The 16,877-nt window shown below is 36.4% G+C and overlaps 3 protein-coding genes and 1 long non-coding RNA gene across 6 annotated transcripts; all 4 read left to right on the forward strand.

Annotated features, from left to right (window-relative positions):
* The first annotated feature begins 524 nt into the window (after positions 1-524).
* On the forward strand, positions 525-3,305 carry LOC113276611 (mitochondrial import receptor subunit TOM20-like). Its single transcript, XM_026526234.1, has 6 exons — positions 525-789; positions 1,037-1,115; positions 1,220-1,389; positions 1,493-1,540; positions 1,781-1,870; positions 2,884-3,305. The coding sequence occupies exons 1-6, from the start codon at positions 691-693 to the stop codon at positions 3,007-3,009; spliced, it is 612 nt and encodes a 203-aa protein (XP_026382019.1). The 5' UTR covers positions 525-690; the 3' UTR covers positions 3,010-3,305.
* A 164-nt stretch (positions 3,306-3,469) lies between these two features.
* On the forward strand, positions 3,470-5,343 carry LOC113274275. Its single transcript, XR_003322920.1, has 2 exons — positions 3,470-4,823; positions 5,066-5,343. It is a non-coding gene; the product is annotated as an uncharacterized LOC113274275 (long non-coding RNA).
* Positions 5,344-6,868: 1,525 nt separating this feature from the next.
* On the forward strand, positions 6,869-11,319 carry LOC113276612 (CTD small phosphatase-like protein 2). Of its 3 annotated transcripts, none has more exons than XM_026526238.1 (7): positions 6,869-7,168; positions 7,983-8,276; positions 8,361-8,509; positions 8,835-8,925; positions 9,461-9,901; positions 10,119-10,456; positions 10,582-11,319. In XM_026526238.1, the coding sequence occupies exons 2-7, from the start codon at positions 8,120-8,122 to the stop codon at positions 10,795-10,797; spliced, it is 1,392 nt and encodes a 463-aa protein (XP_026382023.1). In that variant the 5' UTR covers positions 6,869-7,168; positions 7,983-8,119; the 3' UTR covers positions 10,798-11,319. The 3 variants fall into 3 exon arrangements, with proteins under 3 accessions (XP_026382023.1, XP_026382020.1, XP_026382021.1); XM_026526235.1 differs by having other exon boundaries at positions 6,871-7,168; positions 8,835-8,928; XM_026526236.1 differs by having other exon boundaries at positions 6,871-7,168; positions 7,986-8,276; positions 8,835-8,928.
* Positions 11,320-12,461: 1,142 nt separating this feature from the next.
* On the forward strand, positions 12,462-15,200 carry LOC113276613. Its single transcript, XM_026526239.1, has 3 exons — positions 12,462-12,919; positions 13,688-14,093; positions 14,731-15,200. Exons 2-3 carry the CDS (start codon positions 13,703-13,705, stop codon positions 14,832-14,834), a joined length of 495 nt encoding a protein of 164 aa, XP_026382024.1. The 5' UTR covers positions 12,462-12,919; positions 13,688-13,702; the 3' UTR covers positions 14,835-15,200.
* The last annotated feature ends 1,677 nt before the right edge of the window (positions 15,201-16,877 follow it).

Consider the following 16,877-nt stretch of genomic DNA (forward strand, 5'->3'; position numbering starts at 1 on the left):
CTTCCACGGAGGAATAGATGCTGAACAGGATGAAAGTCTAGCCATGAAAGAAGCTATCTTGTGGGCTAGACAATGTCATATGCAACAAGTTACTTTTGAAGGAGACTGTCTCAATATAATTAGCTCTATCAAACATGCCATTCCCGCAGTTCACTGGATGAATCAGGGGATTGTATATGAAATAAGACATCTGCTGAATGCTTTTTCTTGGTTTTCTGTTAGTTATGTAAAAAGATCAGCGAATAATGCTGCTCATGATATCGTAATTCCTCCAAGTTAGGTAGATCTTCTTCTGATTACACTAACAACTTTTCAGATATATTTTGTCAAACTATAAAAGAAGATCAACTATCTATGAATGTAAGTTATGTAAGTTAATCTTAATAACATTTGGCTTTTTACATCAAACTCTGGTGTGCATGCATACGAACCGTATACGTGTTGAGATAAATAAGCTACAGTATTTGATTCCATGTCACAACTATTTATGAATCATACATAATAAGAAGATGCACAGAATCATTACTCGATTTTAAGTATAGAAAACAAATGATTTCCTTCCCAAAGGTTCTACTATTTACCGAAAATAGCCGTCATTCTCAGCCCTAGGTTTAACTCCTTCTGAAGAAATACCTTCAGAGTCGACGACGATAATAATTTCAATCTTCATAGAGTATAGTAGTGATAATCATGGATATGTCTCAAAATGACCTAGATCGACTAATGTTCTTTGATCATGCTCGTAAAACTTCTGAGGTAGCTTATGAAGCCAATCCTCTTGATGCTGATGTAAGTTTCCTCCAATCTCCCTCTTCTTCATTTTCTGGATTTCTCTCTCCCTAACTTATAGATCTTATTGAAAATAATCATTTACTTCAATAATCGTGTTCTTATAATTGAAATAGATTAATTTAGGTTATTGTATATCAATCTTTGAATGATGATTTGGTTTATGTTTTAAAACCCTAAAATATTTTGGGTTTTCGAGAAACTCATAAATTGAAAATTAAATTTACCATTAAGGTCTGTGTTGCAGAATCTTACAAGATGGGCAGGAGCTCTACTCGAGCTATCCCAATTTCAGAGTATATCTGAATCTAAGATGATGATTAAGGGTACGTGATAACAGTATGATACGTTTGTTCTTTTATTGAAAGTGAACAAAAATATGTTTCTTTGAGTAGAGCTTGCTGAAAGATTGTATATTGGTTTTTCACAGATGCAATTTCCAAACTGGAGGAGGCACTAGGAATTAATCCAAGAAAGCACGATGCCCTATGGTGTTTGGGAAACGCTTATACTTCTCACGCATTTCTGACTCCCGAGCTTGATGTGGCAAAGGGATATTTTGATAAGGCATCTGTTTACTTCCAAGAAGCAGTTGAGGAGGTAGTTTACTTGTTTAGTGTCTGTACATGGATGCGTTTTCAATTGGTTTCTGCTACTGTGAATGTATTTTTGCTGAGGCTTAAAAAGGTTGTTTCTGTTTCAGGATCCAGCGAATGAGCTGTACCAAAAGTCTTTAGAAATGAACTCAAAGGTATGTTCAATTCCATAGACTATCTCTGAACTTATAAAATTGCAGCAGTTGGTCGTTGGTTGTCGTGGATACTTGTTTCCCCCCTGAATATCCTCTGCATGCTAGACTGCTAGTAGTTTATCATTGTTTCGCTCTTGTTCCCTCCATTAGTAGTTCTCTAAGCAGGTGTGTAAAACCTCATTGTTTGTCAATTTGTAATGATCTAGCATTCTTGAAGTGATTATTTAATCTCTTTCCCAGGCTCCAGAACTGCATATGGAGATTCATAAACAGGGGTTCGGTCAAACCCTTACAGGGGGAGGAGGATCTTCAACCTCATCAAACATGAAGGTCAAGTCTGCTGACTAGGTTTCCCTTGATATCCTGTGGAGAAATCCTTGCTTCAGAATCTTGTATAGCTAACTGACTTGTCACTTTGTGTGGCCTACAGAGTAAAATGTTATAATAATACTTGACACACATACCTTGAAGCTTAGTAGCCAGGAACGTGCAAAGCCATCACGAATCTCAGTGAGAACCGCGAATTTGCGTTCCTCAATGAAAATCGTGATGGGAGCACGCTCCTAACAAGGGAAAACCGCGCTCCAAGCAAGGGAAAATTGTGTCACTTGAAATGCCGTCAATTTCTCCAAGTTTTTTGCTTTCTTAGATAGATTTTATAATTGGAAAATAGAGGAAACATAAGAAGAAAGAAATAAAGAAAGATAGGAGTAAGATTAAAGAGGAAAAAGAAGAAGAAAGAAAAGGATAACATTAAAGTTTCATTTTTTTTTCATTGTTGTGAGATCAAAGGTGTAAGATGCTTGAGAGAGGAGGCAGAATGTGTAGAAGAAGACAGAAGGACGATAGATTTCTTTTAGGGTTAAGCACAGAAAAAAAGGGGGGGGGGGACTATTAGTTAATTGGGGGCCTATCTTAGCTTATATTAGGCCCAGCTAAATTTATCTTAACATATATTAAGTCCATTCAGTAAAAACCCTGGCCATTATGAACTATATACCGGACATAGAAACTAACAAAATAATTATCTATAAATTTTTTGGCACTGAAAACTACTATATCTATGAAACTTAATGTACGCTCCTTATTTGTTCCTCGAATTTCATTTTTTGAAAATTTTACGATTCTCGTTTCCGTCCTCGCGCTCGTTCCCTCTCCTGGCTATTAAGCCTTGGAGCTGTCTGTTTAAGTGGAGTCTGTTGTGGTTGATAATTTTAATGTGATGTAATACTAGACATGTAATCTATTTCTTTGGAGCTTGAAGCACTCTTCAAGTGGTGGAGTCTGTTGAGATTGATCTGTTTTCTGTTTTTTTTTGTTAAATTTATCTATTTTGCTTTCAGGGCGCTAAGAAGAAGAAAAACACTGATCTGTATTATGACATAGGGGGATGGTTCGTCCTTGTACTTGGCATTGCTGTATGGATTGGGTTTGCAAAGTCCCAGGCTCCACCATCACCTCCAAGATAAGAAAAGAAAGAGTAACGGGGAGACTCTTGGAAGTTAAATTTACAAGTTCATGGAATTGCTATTGCAATGCTGCATTTTGAATTCTGCTGAGTTGTATTTAGAAACTTGAGCTAGCTTATGGTTCATTATCTATCTATTAATTTGATTTTGAGTGGGAAATGTTTTCCTTTTTCTTCTATCTTTAATTTTTATATTTGGTAAATGTTTGTTCTAGTTCAAAATCCTGGCTTTAACCAGGAAAAGGGAAAATTCTTCTGATTAATTAGTAATCAAGTCTCTGTTGAAATATACACTTGCTTCAGGATGTCTTCACTTCCACTTTGAGATTCTAATTATAACTTCTGTCTTAAATACCCAGCTGTGGGGTAAACAGGATATGCTTTGCTTTGGCTGTTGGTTCGGCAAAGTAGTACAGTGAAAGAAGCTTATGCTTGTGGTGCAGCTGGGTGTTCAAATGTTTATCCTTATGAATGCTTCGATCTTCAAATGAACATTTTCTGCTTATTGTACTGCAACAACCCCTTTAAGAACTATGGAGTGACTGAAACAGGAATGTCACATGTTTCTTGTTCTTGCCCCAAAGCCTTAACGAGCTCTTTCTCACACCACTTCTGAAATCATCTGGTTGGTTATCTAGGCCGAGATTAGTGATTAGAGAGTGGACTCTCTTTTCTGAGAATGGGGCTATTACTGTTCAGAGCATCAAACTGCATCTTGAAACTGAAGGGGTGCGTGTTTTGTAATACACATAAATCATACACGCCTTCTGTATTACTTGTGTACGAAGTGTTGTTACTTGGTCACCACTCCCCGAGCTGGCTGAAAGAGTAAACCCTTTCCACATTTCTTTCTCTTTCTGCCAACTTGCTTTTTCCAGATTTTTTTTTAGAGGGACATTTAATTTTTCTTCTCAGATTCTTGATTTTCTGCTTCTCCTCCGTGACTTACCGGAGATTAATTTCGTCTCCTTAATAACCGGTAAAGGTTCCTGGTAGTTTGTTAGTTAAATTTAGGGTTTGAGGTTTGAGTGTAGTTTGGATCTCAGAAATCCTCTGTTAGTTTATAAATTTTGTTGTCTGTTCACTGGGTTTGCTAATTCACTGTATGTTGAAGTGTTGTCAGTTGTTCAGTAAGTAGAATTTTGATTCCTAGAGATTAGGGTTTCTTGGATTGCTGTGCTGGTGATTTGATTTACTGTATATGAATCATGATTTTGTTAATTTGAATCGCCTTGTGATTGTGGAATGGGCTCAGTTATGGAGTTGCATATTGCTGATTTAGATTCTTGTCTTAGAAAATAACCAAGTAAAAGAGGGACCAGAGAGTGGTGGGGGAAGGAAGATGGAGAGCAATATATTTGAAGCAACAGTAGCAAAAGAAATCGCTGAGAGGAAGTTTACCGCACAGGACATTGCTGGTGCGAAGAAATTTGCTTCGAAAGCTCAAAATCTGTATCCAAATCTTGAAGGTATTTCTCATATGTTGTCGACATTGATGTGTATCTCTCAGCGAAGAATATAGTGTGCGGGGAAGCAGATTGGTATGGTATTCTTGGTGTGAGTCAGTATTCAGATGATGAAACAGTTCGAAAACAATACAAGAAACTGGCTCTATTGCTTCACCCGGACAAGAACCAATCAGTTGGGGCAGACGGAGCATTTAAGCTCATTTCACAGGCACGGAGTTTGTTGTCTGATAGGACTAAAAGAGCAGCATATGATCAAATGAGGTTTCCTAGAACATCTCATCCCGAAGTTTGAACCACAGCAAGTGGTCCATCCTCCACAGACGCAAATGTTTTCCGTCAATATCAAGTAAATATCTTACTTTTACATTCATCAAAATTGTCAATCCGGAACTTCTAAAACTGGAATCAGAAATTTGGTTTATGCACTGATGTTTGCTGTTCACTTTGGAACTTGTATGGTTAACCGTCTTGTTACTTTGTGTGGCCTAAAAATGAAATTGTTGACATGACATCTGTTTCCTTGGAGCTGTCATTAGGTTGAGTCTGTTGAAAGTTCTCTTTATTAATCTCTATCTTATTGTCTTACAGGGTGCTAAGAAGAAGACAAACAACGATCTGTTTTATGACTTAGCGGGATGGGTGGTTCTTGCAGTTGCCATTGTTGCTTGGATTGGAATGGTGAAATCCCAGGTTCGACTATAATATCACGGCACTACTGGGTTTACTCTTAGATGTAGAAGCTAACAAGCTCCAAGACTCGCTATTGTGGTGCTGCATTTTGGGTACTACGGTTGTATTTTTTACCATTCACCCAGTAGTGTATATGGCTCATCATCTATATATTTAACTTGATTTTGTCCTGGAAATGTTTTTTTATTTCTTCTATTTTACTCACCAAATTTTGTGTTACAATTCAAAACCTTGGCTTTAACTAGGAAGAGGGAGGACTTGCTCAGTAAAGCTAGTCTATGGTGAAGTTTACACTTGTTTATGGTTTCTTCTAAGAGATTCTTGTCTTTATGGCTGCTTTAATGTTTAGCTACGACGAAAGTCCTATATACTCAGCTGAGGGATATACATGAAACCTTTGCTCTGAATGTTACTGGGAGGGTTCTGCAGCTAGGTCTTCAGTTCTTGTAGACTTGCATTTCGGTTGTTTAAACTTCCCCAAGAATCATTCATGTGAAATAGCAACCTCATTTGAGAAATTGGATGAAGCTCAATACTGATGGCTGTTCTTCAAGGAATCTAAGAAGAGCTGGGTGTAGTGTGGTGTTAGGAAATTATAATGGCTTTATTGTGGGTTGTTTTGCTACTCATTTGGGTTTGGATACTTCTGTTACAGAGGAATTTTTGGGAGCCATTTCCGCTTTTTGGATCACATAGTATCATAGGCATAAAAAGGGTTTGTTTTGAGGAATTGAGCGTGACCCCATGCACATCATTCTAACCCTGTCTAACAAATCTTTAGTTCCTTGGAGATTACTCATTAGTTTTTGAGAGTAGTGGTCTGACACATTTACAGGGAAGGCAGCTCTTATGCTGATGATATCTTTGCTAAATGGGGAGCAAATTCGAAATCTAACCACTGGTGGAATGTTTGCCTTGCAATTTTCAAATTGCAATAGCAGAGGATAGAAATATCGGACCTGCTTTGAAAATATTGTCAGTTTTATGCCCCCTCTCCCGTTTATGTTTCCCCTTTCGCTTTTTGACCAATAAACGCTTGTAATGAACTAGGTTACCGTTTCTGGTGCAACCGCACCTTGAGGATTGACCAAGGGCATTCAATTACAGGAATCTGGCACAGATACACCTAAATAATGCAGATAGCATTTTCATAATTGCCTTCCAATATTGCACCTCCCCATCACTACTAACTGGCAATTGATATCATCCCTTTTCAGCATTTTCATAAATTCCTCTCAATACTGCTCTTCAGAAAATGCCTCTTGCCAGAAGTATCATTGTCGTCATTTCATCACAGTCCTGTCGTGAAAATATCCGTCCACCACCAATCTATACATTCATTATGATTCTATAAAATCATCATCATAAGGTATCTTTATCTCATCATTGAGATTCCTAATCCGTAGTACTAGACTGATTTCTGTAAAAGTCATTTCCATCTACACTCACACAAGTGACATAACCAAACAAGTCCTAATCTTCTTTTCGGGGGTGGGGATCGAAGAATAATTGTACGACTGAGATACCTTAAACTAGGAAAAATTTCACTTTTTCAAAAAATTCAAATTCAAATTCACTCGAAATTCAGTCTCTCTCTCTCTCTTTTTAAAAATTCAAATTTTCAAAAATTTAAAATCATTAAATAATAATAATAATAAAAAAAAGAGATTCTGTATAACGAGGTGAGTAGATATTCAACACCTCAGACTCATATCTCATCTCTATGCACAAACTCTCTCTCTGAACAAAAACCCTTTTCTCTCACTAGAAATCGTGCGTCTCTTGGTCACTTCTCCTGTTTTCTCTCTCTAGAAATTTTTTTGGAGGGAAATTTATTTTTTCATCTCTCTTAATTATTTATTTTTCTAGGGTTTTCTTTTCTCAATCTCTCAGATTCTCTAAGAAAATCTTTCTTCATCTTCTTCTTCTACTGTGGAAAACCCTAAACCTCTCAATCGGTTGAGCTTGATTTCTTCTTCTACTGGATCGAATACTCAAAAGGTTTATGATTTTTTCGTGCCCTCTCTGTTAATTTCTCTTCTGTTTTGGTTTAGCTTAGAATTCGTTGGAAAATTGGTTTGTTTGTTTGGTTAATGGTTCGTTTTAGGGTTTGGGTTGTCTACAGTACTAATTACTGTTGTTGTTGTTGTATTTTGATTCGATCTTATCGGAGTTAATTGAGAAGTGCCGAAAGAGAAAGATTAATAGGGGTTTTTGCATTTAGATATAGTTGAATTTTCTGTACCTGGTTTTAGCTGTCTTGCTATGTTAGGTTAACTTATTGAGCTTCAATTTGTTTGTTTTCCTTAGAAATGGATAGGTTTGAGTGTGAATAGAGATTTTTTTTTCTAGGGTTTTGCTTCTGATTTGCTTTGCGATACACTAGTTTGAGTGTGAATCGGGAAATCGTCTTTCATTTCTTTGGTAAGGAGCTCCATTGATAGCATTAAAGAAACTGAGGCTTGTTATTTCTGGTTTGGATTTTTGTTTTGTTTCCCAAATGATTTCACTTTGATTTTGAAATTTGTGATATTTACCCTCTTGAATAGTCTGTATGTATCCATAACCATTTGGGATTGTTTCTGATTAGGGTTTTGTATTGAGTTTCTATCCCGTGTATACAAATTGCTAGTATTATCATGTCTTTGTCATTTCAATGCACAATCCTCAGTTATCAGATTGCTCAGGAGATTAAGAGTTTCCACATTACTAGGGTGTGGGTTCTTATCAGTTGCAAAATGTTAATTCATAGTTGCTTGTGTAAACAACTCCGTCAATGATTTGAATTTCTGCTAATACATAAATAAATGTGCAGTAGATTAGGCTTTGGAGGTTAGATAGTGGAGGCTTTGGAGTGAGGGACCACCCATTGGGAGAAGTTTTTGTTATTGCCGTGCGGTGTCAAAGTTGGTATTAAGAATTTAAATTCGCTGTGCTATTCTGAAGTCAAAAATGCAAACCAAGAAAAAACTTCCTGGAAGAAATTCTACGCGGGAGCTTCCGAGTCCCAAGGTCCGTAAGCCACAAAAGAAGGTGACTGATAATACCCAGATATCAGACAAGAAAGTGGCAGATATCATCACATCTTCTGCTAGAAAACAGAGATTTGGTATGTTAACAACCTATCCATTGTCATCTTCTGATTTCATGTTTTTAAATTGTATCTATAGATCTTTACATTGGATCTTTGCAGTGAAACTTGCAGCTGGAATCCCTTCAAAGACAAGTATAGAACCTGTGGAGCCAAATCAAATAAACACAAATTACTTTTTGGCACACGAAGAGGCTCAAAATATCTGCTCGGGGTTTGATGCAGGAAACATGAATGGATTGGACCATAAGGTAGTTGGTCTTGGATTGTGTTTCTCGTTTATAAGTTTTAGCTTGATCTTGAGGCAGTCTTCTTATTCTATATTTGTACCATTTCTAATTGATCATTTCATTTATTAAGATTTGTGATATTTGTTGTACCAGCACTTGATTTTTATCGATAAAATGAATATTAGGAATGCATTTTTCTTGTGCCAGGACATAGTTATATCAATACTTGAGATATTGATGAACGTCGAAGTTGGCGCACGCATTCCATACCTAATTTGATTAAGTTATGCTGTTCTATGACATGTCACAAGCTAATAATACTGTGTCCTCTTGCATGACACTGCAGGATTGCAATGACGGAAATGCTCCACGTGCAGACACACTATTTTCTCCTTCTTTTCACATCTCCAAAGAGGTTGACGGAGACATAGCGGATCGTGGTAGTATCTTTTTCCTTGATCTAATTGCTTTCGCTCAATTCTTTTACATTTAAAGCATCACTTCATTTCTCAGGAGTGCTAATCATTCCATCCATAATAAAATTGAGGTTAGTATCACTAAAATAATCCTTCCCAAGTGTAGACATTCATCATAATCTTCTTGCAAGGGTCGCATTCTGTTGTTGTTGCTTCTGGAAATCCGAATAATCTCAGAAGAATATTGCATTTGCATGAGTCTGTCCTACATTACCATTAGCCGATGTCAGTTTCTTTTTTGTGATCCCACCATTGGTACATGGTATAGAGACCATGCATCAGTTCCTAAGTAGCTAAGTAGTCAAGTCTTCCATCTTTATATTGAAATTTGTCTGTTCCCCCTCCGTGACCTAGTTTATGGAAAATTTGTCGTCAGTAATTCAATGAATATGAAATTCTGAGATACAGTGTTATTCGTCTTCTTTTATATCCTATCTTGTAATGCTTGTAAGGATTAAAACACCTGTGGTTATTGAATCTCTTGTATTGTTTTCAGTGGATTTTATGAAGTACTTTCAGAGTGAAGATGACAGCAACCTTCAGGGATCGTGTAATGATATGGATATAGACTCAAATATGTCATTCAGGCGGTCAGATGTGCAGAATAGTAGTGGTGACATGTCTTTAGAGATGAACGGTGTGAGTGCACACTGTAATGAAGTTTTAAGTGGTTCCAACCTTTCTTCTGAAGTTTCTGCTATATATCTTGCTATGCAACATTCAAAAGAGGAGTATATTAATGATCCAAGTCAGGAATCTATCTCAGAGGAAGTTTGCGTGGAGGCTGAAGATGGTGACGAAGTAGATGATTTTGATCCATATTTATTCATAAAACATCTACCTCACTTATCATCACTGGTCCCAACTTTCCGGCCCATGCTGCTGCCAAAACGAACACGGAGCTGCCCTCCTACTACTCTTGTGTTGGATCTGGATGGTAAGAGATTTTCTTTGTATGTTCATTTGTCTGATTGTTACCTACTTCGTGGATCTCTTAGAATGAAAGTCGCTATGAATGACTCAGGTTATCAAATGGTTGACAATCAGGGTTATGTACTTATGATACTTAGTAGACAGATGATTTTTTCCAGTTGTTAATATTTCTTTCCGCTGGAGCTGATATGTTTGTTACTATGAACTTCTGTTCTTGGCAGAGACTTTGGTGCATTCTACTCTAGAGCACTGTGATGATGCAGATTTTACATTTACCGTAAATTTTAACATGAAAAAGCATACAGTTTATGTTCGTTGTCGTCCTTATCTAAAGGATTTCATGGAACGGGTGGCGAATCTATTTGAGATTATTATATTTACTGCCAGCCAAAGTATCTACGCGGAACAGCTGTTGAATGTTTTGGATCCTAAGAGGAGAATATTCCGCCACCGTGTATTTCGTGAATCTTGCGTTCTAGTGGATGGGAATTACCTTAAAGATCTTTCAGTTCTTGGCCGCGATCTAGCACATGTTATCATAATCGACAACTCTCCGCAGGTACCTTATTCAAACATTAATGCAAAACTGGACCTGCTGCCTCCTAACTTATTCGAATTAGTAGTCTCATTTTCCTATTAGTTATTATAAACAATTGAGTTTATGAATGTGAATTTCTTATGTAGGCGTTCGGGTTCCAAGTCGATAATGGAATACCAATTGAGAGTTGGTTTGATGACCGATCCGATCAAGAATTGCTATCATTACTTCCATTCTTGGAGAGCTTGGTCGGAGTCGAAGACGTTCGTCCTTTAATAGCAGAAAAGTTCAACCTTCGAGCAAAAATAGCTGCTGCCATATATCCATCACATTTCAATAGAGGTGATCTTTTTGAGAGGTGATCCCTTCATATGAATTGCTGTGTTTTAGTTTGTATCAATGTATACATTATCCTCTGAGTGAAATGAAACTCCTTAAATGTCGTTTGAGGAAGAATGATTTATAAAAGTTCTAAAATCAGATCCCAGAGCGTGAAGCAGTTGACATTGTCAAATTCAGAGAGCAAGAGATGCTCGTGAGAATGGTCTCATTATGTATGAGTTGTCTCACTCTTTCCCCCTCTTTAACAAAGTCATTAGAGAGTGGGTTCATTATGTAAAAGGTGTATGGATCTATCTAGTTGGTTCGTCAGTAGAACTTAGGAAAGATACTAGAACTAGAATGAGAATAGGATCTTATAAATAGTGAATAAAAATGTGTTGTGATGAGAAGGAAGGCATGAAAAAGTTCTGGGCATATTGTATTTTGCAGGTTTCAGTCAGTAAACGATTCAATACCTTTCTAGGCCTTTTGGCTAAGATGGGTCAGTAAAGATAAACAGAAGTTGGATTAAAGATTTTTCCTTCAAATCTTTTTTCATTGCATCTAGTTTTTTTGTTTGGTTAATAGCCAGCTGTTTTTTGCATTTACTCAGTTATATGCAACTGTGACAGCTTCTTTTTTAGCTGGCGACATTCATTATGACTGTGGTTTCTGGTGTTATTACATAAGTGTTTGATTTGTAGTTAGAATTGATTTCTGTAGTAATTAAATAGTGTTGGTACAATCTGCTGTTTAAAAATTGGTTTTCCTGCTGTGACAATCGATAATCACGGATCACGATTATTTCTTTACTATTTGAATGGTTTACTTATTTTTCTTTAAAACTTCCAAGGCATGCACATGTCGAATCACAAAATGCATATCGTATATGTACCCGAATTCGAATCACACTGCAGAGTGCAGATATTGAAAAGCCATGCACACAATGTTCAATGCCATTTCTGCTCATCTAGCTCCTAGTTAGTAAGTTCTCGAATGATTCGCGAATTATTCGCGAATTTTTCCGTATCACGAATTTTATCGTCTTATTCGCGTACGTTTGCAATTCCGAACCCAAGTCGCGTATTATGTGGCATTCCCGGATTATTCACGAATCGTTCACGAATTTTACGTATCCCGAATGATACGTCCGCTTAATTCGCCATAAATTTTTTAGCTTTTACTTTTCAAAGATTCCACTTTTTGGGCTTTACTGCCTCCCGAGCATACACGACCGAATATTAGACGTGTTATAATTTTTATGAAATAAAAACGACTGAAGAGATTTGAAGGTGAAGGTGAGAGAGATCTCAAACTCACTAACCAAGCATCTAAACCACCATACGACGTCCTCTTGGATAACTAATGTTGTATATATTATTAATATCATCATATTAAGTTTATTTTTTCTTTAAATAACTCACACATGCATAAAAATTGGTCTATGACTTTATAAATACAAATTATTTGTTATATATAGATACCGAATTTTCAGAGCCGAACTCACATTTATAAATCGAATTATACACGTACGTATGCCGTTCCGAATTACTGACGAATCACGTCCCGTTGACCGAATTTTGGACCGAATCTGAATTTTACAAAACCGTATAATACTCGTACGTATGCCGTTCCGTACGTTTGCCGAATTCTGAATTGCTAACTTGGATCTAGCTAGCATTACCCTCATTATTACTAGGGCTGCACAAAACCGAACCATAACCGAAACCGAAACCGAAAACCGAAATTTTTTAACCGAACCGAACCATAACCATATTCCTGTGGTTCATTTATGGTTGTCAGTTTCAGATAACCGACAGTATCGGTTTCGGTTTAGGTTTTGAAATAAAACCGAACCAATAACCAATTGGTTAACCGATTAATAGTGACCGTAGGATTAAATGATTTTAGGCCGTTGATGGGGATATTTAACCCTAATAAGTAATAACTTACATCGCTCTTCTCTTCTTTCATAGATATCATATTATCAGAAAGCTTTCCCACAGACAGTTCCACTTCCAACTTCACTCGACTCGACTGATTTTTGGCAGCTGTGCTTATGATTTGTAGAGGAAATTGGTTCAGGAAGCTCTTTCTCGTGATTCTTCTGGTGCTGTTCAATCCAACTTCTCTTTGATTACTCCTACTTCTGGTGTCTTTCAGGTTTGATTTCTTTTTGAAACTTTGTAGATCTGGGTTTTGTTTCAGATTCCTTTAAATTTTTTTTACTAGAAATGGAGATTTGGGGGTTTTGAATCTGCTATTGAAATTACTGATTAATTTTTTTTTTTTAATTTTTCGTTTTGTTTGATTTTTGTACCTTTATTCTTGATTTACAGGGATCTCTGCAAGTAGTTTGGTTGTGAATCTTGTGATTGTTGTCATGTTCATATTTATGTGATTGTTGTCATGTTTATGATTTTAATTATGATATCAGGGTTTGTAAAATTGAAAAAAATTGGGGATTTCAAATGTAAAATTGGTCATTTAGGTTGATTTACATAAATTAGGGAAGGTAAATCAGAATACATAAATTAGGGTTTGTCAATTATTCTTAAATATATGTGAAATTGAATTATAAAATGAGTAATTAGTGATGGGTTTGTTCTTAATTTAAGAATAGAGAATTGTATAGGGTTTCATTTTAATTTCTTCTTAAGTTAGGGTTTTTGTGAATTGAATCAGAAAGTTGATTAGTAATGGGTAGAAAGAATCAGAAAGTTGATTAGTAATGGGTAGAAAGAATAAGTCTCCATGTGAAAATGACTATTTTTGTGCCTAATATACAGTTAATTTAGAAGAATGCAGAGAGTTAGAATTATTTTAAGATTTGTAATTCTTAACATTTTTGTAATCACCCCATACAACCAAAAATTGGGGTTTTGCTTAAATGTATGGTTTAAATTAAATGTATGGTTTATCACATTGCAGACTTGCCTTTTGACAATGCGAGGAGGATCCAGTTCAACACCTACTGCCTCTGTTTCTTCTAATAAGCGGCCACCTCGACCTCCACCTAATGCAAGTTCAGATGGAGGTGCAAATTCAGCTGGAGGTGCAAGTGCTGCTAAAGATGCTAGTGTTGCTGGAGATGCTAGTGCAGATGGAGATGCAACTGAAGCTGTCATAAAAGTGACAGAAACACATAGCAATAAGCGTAAAACCCCTGAAGATGCAACTGAAGATGACACAGAAGTGAGTCAAGTGACAGAACCAAAGGGAAAGAAACGTTCTGATGTGTGGAACCACTTTGATATGGACCCCAAGCCTTCGAAATATGCAAAATGTCGCCACTGTAAGACAAAGATTGCAGCTCAGGGTACCAAGTATGGGACAGGTGGTATGAATAATCATTTGAAGATATGTAAAAAGAAGCCCAAGGAGGAAAAAGGACAGCAAACGCTTGATTTTCAACCGGCTAGGCTAGGAGGAGAAGGAAAATTGGTTGCAGCAACTTTTAATCAAGATGCATGTACAAAGGCAGTGATTTTATTTGTGATTTAACGGGTTAGCGGTAAGTTTCTCTAGTTTGTAGTTTTATTAGCAGTTGATATTTTTTTAGAATAAAACTTAGATTTGTTTAAGCATATGAATAGCCAAGTAGAAACAATGAACTGTCAATAATGTGAGTACTCTCCTTTACGCCAAAATAGCTTAAACTCATGCCATTGCCTTTGAAGGTAGATCATCTTAGTCAACTGTTATGAATGTTCAGGGCTTACTTTACTTGTAACTTCTTCATATCAGTACAATTCCATTGTAGTTTCATTGGTTGAGGTGATAATGCAACATTAAAATTAGAAATGCATATTCCAGTAAAAGGATCATCCTCAATTCCAGCTAAACGAATGCTTATTGTTTAGTGCTTCTCTACCATAGCGGTTGCTAATCTTGATGTTCTTAGTTACATTATGTACCATTGCACTGATCATGATTGAGAAATTCATATTTAACTCGAGTTTGTGTATGTGCAGGTTACCATTACAACCTCCTGTGGAATACCCAATTTCTACACATGCAAAGTGTATTCACTGTAACAAACTATTTCCTGTCGACCCTTTTAGGAATGAACTTATGATGTGTAGTCAGTTATGAACTTATGATTATGATTTTTTGATGTTTTTTCATTTTTGTTATTAAGGAGAAACTAGACTCTTTAAAATTTAATGTTTCTATCAATATGTATTGGAAGTTGGAACATTTGATGTATTTGAAACTTGAGTGACAGGTTCAGAAAAATTTGCCTGTCATTTTTGTGAGACTGACAGATATAAAAAATTTCAGTGGTTAACCAAAAACCGAATGGTTTTATACAAAACCGAGTTGGAACCGAACCGAGAAAAACCGAACTACCCAAATGGTTTCATTGGTTTTCATTATTGGAAACCGAGTAGTTCGGTTTCGGTTTAATTTTTTCAAAAAACCGATGAAAACCGAACCATGTGCAGCCCTAATTATTACCATGTGTATGTGTATGTTTCGTCACAAATAGATCCACAGAAACAGACAACCTGTCTCCGTAACTTTGAAGTTTGAACCCTAGTTAGCAATTCGGGATTCGGCAAACGTACGGAACGACAAACGTACGAGTATTATACGGTTTTGTAAAATCCAGAGTCGGTCCAAAATTCGGTCAACGGGACGTGATTCGTCAGTAATTCGGAACGGCATATGTACGTGTATAATTCGATTTATAAATGTGAGTTCGGATCTGAAAATTCGGTATCTATATATAACAAATAATTTGTATTTATAAGGTCATAGACCAATTTTTATGCATATGTGAGAGTTATTTAAAGAAAAAATAAACTTAATATGATGATATTAATAATATATACAACATTAGTTATCCAAGAGGACGTCGTATGGTGGTTTAGATGCTTGGTTAGTGAGTTTGAGATCTCTCTCACCTTCACCTTCAAATCTCTTCAGTCGTTTTTGTTTCATAAAAATTACAACACGTCTAATATTTGGTCGTGTATGCTCGGGAGGCAGTAAAGCCCAAAAAATGGAGTCTTTGAAAAGTAAAAGCTAAAGAATTTATGGCGAAGTAAGCGGACGTATCATTCGGGATACGTAAAATTCGTGAACGATTCGCGAATAATCCGGAAATGCCACATAATACGCGACTTGGGTTCGGAGTTGCAAACGTACACGAATAAGACGGTAAAATTCGTGATACGGAAAAATTCGCGAATCATTCGCGAATCATTCGCGAACTTACTAACTAGGGTTTGAACTGCTAGCTTCTCCAAGTCAATTTGGGTTTCTGGCATGTGATTTTAAAGTGAGAGATCTTTTCAGACCCGTAACAGGTTTTTCTCGTTTTCCTTGTAAGTCTCGGAACATTGGCAAAAAAGAAATATCTAGAAACCTCATTTTCGGCCCATAGGTATATTAATTCCAAACCTGGAAGTTGCTTAATCCAAAAATAATCAAGGGTCTAATACTAATACTATATTGGGAGGAATTCAAGATTGTCAAAATCTGCAACAATCAATTTGTCAATGAGAAAGCAGGGAAGAAAAACCCATTAAACTAGAGTTTGACAGCAGTAATCGATCTGCTTATTGAGTTATTATTGTATTTCTTGGAGATGTACAAGTCGTTAGTTTATATTTCTCAAGAAGAAATTAAAAGATTAACAGTGAGGTGATGTATGTAATGGAAACGACGAATCTTGATAAAACGTAATGAATTCCATGTTTCATCGATTTCCTCTCTGTAAAAGATTCCTTTCGAGTTTGGACTTTATGAACCCGACGGGGAGTACATTGTAGTCCAAATAGAATAGTTAAGGCTGCTAAGCGAAGCTTTATCTTAGAAATGAATTGAGTGCATGGTTTTGCTGGTTGAGTCTATTACTGGGGATTTTCTTCTTTTGTGTTCGCTTTCATTCAAATTATTGTGTGGCGTCTGGCTAATAATAAAACAGAAAGATATTAACAAAGATGAGCTAAAATTTTGGTTCAGTGACAACAACACAGTGACAATTAGTTGGATTAACAATCCCTTGGATCTAAGACATTTTTAGAATTTTATAATAATTCAAGACTAAAATAATTCAGTTAATCAAGATTTTAAGATTTTTTGGATCAAAATTTTGACGTTTTCTCGATGT

The sequence above is a fragment of the Papaver somniferum genome, chromosome 4 (genome assembly GCF_003573695.1).
Source record: "Papaver somniferum cultivar HN1 chromosome 4, ASM357369v1, whole genome shotgun sequence".
NCBI classification, from domain to species: Eukaryota; Viridiplantae; Streptophyta; class Magnoliopsida; order Ranunculales; family Papaveraceae; genus Papaver; species Papaver somniferum.

What these genes read in the sequence shown, in the direction of transcription:
- LOC113276613 (XM_026526239.1), top strand. Translation starts at nt 13,703, where the DNA reads ATGCGAGGAGGATCCAGTTCAACACCTACTGCCTCTGTTTCTTCTAAT. An exon ending in GGGTACCAAGTATGGGACAG is followed by an intron (nt 14,094 to 14,730) that starts GTGGTATGAATA and finishes GTGTATGTGCAG; the next exon opens with GTTACCATTACAACCTCCTG.
- LOC113276612 (XM_026526235.1), top strand. Translation starts at nt 8,120, where the DNA reads ATGCAAACCAAGAAAAAACTTCCTGGAAGAAATTCTACGCGGGAGCTT. An exon ending in TCTTGTGTTGGATCTGGATG is followed by an intron (nt 9,902 to 10,118) that starts GTAAGAGATTTT and finishes TGTTCTTGGCAG; the next exon opens with AGACTTTGGTGCATTCTACT. An exon ending in TAATCGACAACTCTCCGCAG is followed by an intron (nt 10,457 to 10,581) that starts GTACCTTATTCA and finishes TTTCTTATGTAG; the next exon opens with GCGTTCGGGTTCCAAGTCGA.
- LOC113276611 (XM_026526234.1), top strand. Translation starts at nt 691, where the DNA reads ATGGATATGTCTCAAAATGACCTAGATCGACTAATGTTCTTTGATCAT. An exon ending in ATCTAAGATGATGATTAAGG is followed by an intron (nt 1,116 to 1,219) that starts GTACGTGATAAC and finishes GGTTTTTCACAG; the next exon opens with ATGCAATTTCCAAACTGGAG. An exon ending in CTTTAGAAATGAACTCAAAG is followed by an intron (nt 1,541 to 1,780) that starts GTATGTTCAATT and finishes TCTCTTTCCCAG; the next exon opens with GCTCCAGAACTGCATATGGA.